This window comes from Micropterus dolomieu, linkage group LG17, assembly GCF_021292245.1.
Source record: "Micropterus dolomieu isolate WLL.071019.BEF.003 ecotype Adirondacks linkage group LG17, ASM2129224v1, whole genome shotgun sequence".
Taxonomy (NCBI): domain Eukaryota; kingdom Metazoa; phylum Chordata; class Actinopteri; order Centrarchiformes; family Centrarchidae; genus Micropterus; species Micropterus dolomieu.
The window spans coordinates 38,102,331-38,106,659 of NC_060166.1; the positions used below are offsets into that span (position 1 = coordinate 38,102,331).

The following is a 4,329-nucleotide window of genomic DNA, read 5'->3' on the forward strand; positions in this document are numbered from 1 at the left end:
ACGGGCCGACTGATTCAAGCTGATAGAAGAGCAACTTTGACTGAAATAACCACTCGTTACAACCGAGGTATGCGGCAAAGCATTTGTGAAGCCACAACACGCACGACCTTGAGGCGGATGGGCTACAACAGCAGAAGACCCCACCGGGTACCACTCATCTCCACTACAAATAGGAAAAAGAGGCTACAATTTGCAGGAGCTCACCAAAATTGGACAGTTGAAGACTGGAAAAATGTCGCCTGGTCTGATGAGTCTCGATTTCTGTTGAGACATTCAGATGGTAGAGTCAGAATTTGGCGTAAACAGAATGAGAACATGGATCCATCATGCCTTGTTACCACTGTGCAGGCTGCTGGTGGTGGTTTAATGGTGTGGGGGATGTTTTCTTGGCACACTTTAGGCCCCTTAGTCTTACCTAGCCTACCTGAGCATCGTTTCTGACCATGTCCATCCCTTTATGGCCACCATGTACCCATCCTCTGATGGCTACTTCCAGCAGGATAATGCACCATGTCACAAAGCTCCAATCATTTCAAACATGACAATGAGTTCACTGTACTAAAATGGCCCCCACAGTCACCAGATCTCAACCCAATAGAGCATCTTTGGGATGCGGTGGAACGGGAGCTTCGTGCCCTGGATGTGCATCCCACAAATCTCCATCAACTGCAAGATGCTATCCATCAATATGGGCCAACATTTCTAAAGAATGCTTTCAGCACCTTGTTGAATCAATGCCACGTAGAATTAAGGCAGTTCTGAAGGCGAAAGGGGGTCAAACACAGGATTAGTATGGTGTTCCTAATAATCCTTTAGGTGAGTGTAAGTATAGTAGTGTTAATGGTAAGAATCTTAATGTTAATGATTATTATAACAATAATAACAATAGGACTAGTAACAATAGTCGTTGCAGCAGAGGGTGTCGAGCAGGAACACGGGGGCAGCAGGTGACCCGCAACCACAGATCCAGACTCCACAGCTCCAGAGCCAGAAAACCTGCAGGAAGTGATAGGAGGAGAGAGGAGAGGGACGAGAAAGCACAAGACTACCGGAATGGGGAGAAGTTGTGTTAGTAACATGCAATAATGGGATGAGGTTGCATACAGAGGGAGAGAAAGTAGAGGAGAGAGGAGCTCAGTGCATCATGGGAAATCCCCCGGCAGTCTAGGCCTACAGCGGCATAACTAAGGGATGGTTCAGGACTCACCTGAGCCAGCCCTAACTATAAGCTTTATCAAAGAGGAAAGTCTTAAGCCTACTCTTAAATGTGGAGATGGTGTCTGCCTCCTGAACCCAAACTGGAACCTGGTTCCACAGGAGAGGAGCTTGATAGCTGAACGCTTTCCCCAGCGCCTGCTGACCAACTTCTATCGAGCAGTTTTAGAGAGCCTCCTAACATACTGCTGCACGGTATGGTACTCTAAGGTCCTGCAGCGGGTGGTGAAGGCGGCAGAGCTGGCCATTGGGACAACACTACCCCCCATCGAGGACACCTACATTAACCGACTTCAAAGAAAAGCTAGCTGTCTCATAAAAGACCCCACCCACCCCGGACATCACCTGTTCTCCATCCTGCGCTCTGGAAGGAGATACAGAGCAATCAGAACAAAGACTGACAGACTAAAATTCTGCTTTAGTATTTTCATATTTGCGGCTTTTCTGCTGTTTGTTTTATATTGTCTAGATTTATCTTTTTCTTGTATTGTTACACACCATGTTTTGGTTTTTATTTATTTCTTATATTGCTGTATTTATCGACCCAGAGCTGCTAAACAGTGTTTCGTTGTTACCAAACACTGACAATAAAGTTCTGTTCGCTTCTATTCTATTGTTTCGCGCCGCCCGGAGCGAATTTGCGTCTTTTTATTGACTGTGTGTGCCCAAAACGCTGGATTCGCTTTCAGTGTGAAGACACCTTAAGAGGCTTTTCTGAACATGACACATCTGACACAAAACGTTTCGTACATTTTCACCGCGTTTGAATTTTGTGCAAAGTTTCATGAGTTTTCTAGCATGTTTAGACCGCCCAAAATGTTTCATTTGCAAGAAAGAAAGAAAACGAACGGTTTCAGTTTCAATAGGGTCCTCGCAGGTTTAATGCTCGGGCTTTAATGACAACTTTCATTTGTTTCTGTCTGTGTGTCACAGTGTGGAGCAGGTGGATGTCTCATTGAACTGGCCCAGGAGATGCTGGTCATCATGGTGGGAAAACAACTGATCAACAACATCCAGGAGTTCATCAGCCCGTAAAAACAAACACAAACACACAAGATGATATAACGTGCATGAACAAGATACTAACTACCTCAAAAGTCATGTGAGCTGTTTAACAAAACATGCTGCAGGATTTTAGGGATTATGAGTTTTGACTCTCATTTATTGGCAGGAAGTTGAAGTCGTGGTGGCAGAAGAGGAAGATAAGTCGAGGGCAGAAGAAGGAGAAGGAAGGAGAGGAGGTGAAGGAGAAGGGAAAGGAGGAGGTTTCTCCCTGGGAGGCCGACTACCAGCTGCTGGTCTGTGAGGGACTCTTTGACGAATACTTGGAGATGGGTAAGTCCTGTCCTGTTAGATTTAAACACCTGGAGGTGGTGGATGGGTGGAGTTAACACATTGAGGATACACTTTCTGTGTTGTGATTGGCTGAAATGGGGTTCTGGGAGACTGAGTAGAGAACTGTGACTTCCTGTGAGGTGTAAATCCTCCTCGTTCTCCTCAGTGATTCAGTTTGGTTTCATCACCATCTTCGTGGCGGCGTGTCCTCTCGCTCCTCTCTTCGCTTTTATTAATAACTGTGTGGAGATCCGTTTGGACGCGCAGAAGTTCGTGACTGAATATCGGCGCCCGGTGGTGGAGCGAGCTCAGGACATCGGCATCTGGTTCTCCATCATGCAGTTCATCACACACATAGCCGTCCTCAGCAATGTAAGACTTTCTGTGTACCTGTGTGTCTGTCTTTGTGAGGACCGGTTAGAGACGTCTGAGGGCAGATCAGCAGCCGATTTTTTGCTTTTCAGCTTTTTCAAACCTGTGTTTTTAGGCTTTCCTCATAGCGTTCACCTCGTCCTTCCTGCCTCGTCTGTACTACCGCTACACCAGAGACAGCACGCTGAAGGGCTTCATCAACTTCACGCTCGCAACATCACCGCGCAACTACAGCCAGCAGCACCAGTCCTGCAGGTAGGCGGGACTGCAGGCCGTGCAGGTCCACGTAGTGCTAATTTTGCTGAAGAAGCAGAACCGGAGCTCTCTGTCAGTGACATGACTTCATATTTACGGTGCATCACTTTATTTACTGTGGATACTTAAATAAATGGTCTGAACAGAAACAGTTGATGATGATGTCCTGTGCAGGTATCAGGATCTCAGGGATGAAGAAGGTAAATACCTGCCAGAGTACTTTCACCTCCTCGCCATACGACTCAGTTTCGTCATTGTGTTTGAGGTCAGTGTCAAGATTTGTTTTAGGAAAACATCTAGAGAGAGTGAGAATCTCAGCAATAAATTAACATTCTGAATCTGTAAAAATGACTTTTCCTCTGTGTGAAGCAGAGAATCAGATAATGAGGGACAGTAAAGTTGCTGCCGTGACCCGATGAAGGCTCTTCCTGTCTTTCTTCCTCAGCACGTGGTCTATTTCATCGGACATCTGATCGACCTGATGGTCCCTGACATCCCAGAGGAGGTGGAGATGAAGATAAAGAGGGAGCACTACATGGCCAAGGAGGCGCTAGCTGAGAACCAGGTACACATAAAACTGATCAAAGTCAACAGACTTTCAACTAAATTCAGTTCAATTTCATTTATATATCCTACACCGTCTGCTACTGTGTAGACTAGAGGTATAAAATGGCCTTTAAGCTTTAAACTGGAACCTGGTTCCACAGGAGAGGAGCTTGATAGCTGAACGCTCTGGCTCCTAGTCTACTTTTGGAGACTCTAGGAACCACAGGGGCATTCTGGGAGCGCAGTGCTCTGGTGGGGTAGTAAGGTGCAACTGACTTTTTAAATATGGCCACTTCTTTTAACTTCAAACAACATGTCAAAGGACAAACACATAACCGTGGTCATACACTGGACTTGGTTTTTACCCTGGGTGTCAGCATTTCCTCTGTGGAATTAGTGGACATGACCATGTCTGACCACAGATGTATTGTTTTTAGCTGCGATTCGCCTGTTACTCATGCCGCCTCACCAAGCTCCGTGTGTTCTCGCATCTTTAATGAACAAAGTGTTTCAAAGTTTTGCGCAGTCTTTCAGAGCCAAAGCCAACACCTGTCTGATTCCAACACCAACAATCTGGTCGATCACTTCAATCATATCTGCTTGTCG

General features: G+C 46.1%; 1 protein-coding gene across 1 annotated transcript in view; it reads left to right on the plus strand.

Moving 5' to 3' along the window:
* ano7 (anoctamin 7) overlaps window positions 1-4,329 on the plus strand; it is a 52,972-nt gene that overhangs the window by 42,375 nt on the left and 6,268 nt on the right. Inside the window, exons 18-23 of the mRNA XM_046072760.1 lie at window positions 2,149-2,246; window positions 2,387-2,550; window positions 2,717-2,922; window positions 3,038-3,177; window positions 3,352-3,442; window positions 3,623-3,742. Coding sequence (XP_045928716.1) covers window positions 2,149-2,246; window positions 2,387-2,550; window positions 2,717-2,922; window positions 3,038-3,177; window positions 3,352-3,442; window positions 3,623-3,742 — 819 coding nt within the window. The remainder of the gene's footprint in view (window positions 1-2,148; window positions 2,247-2,386; window positions 2,551-2,716; window positions 2,923-3,037; window positions 3,178-3,351; window positions 3,443-3,622; window positions 3,743-4,329) is intronic.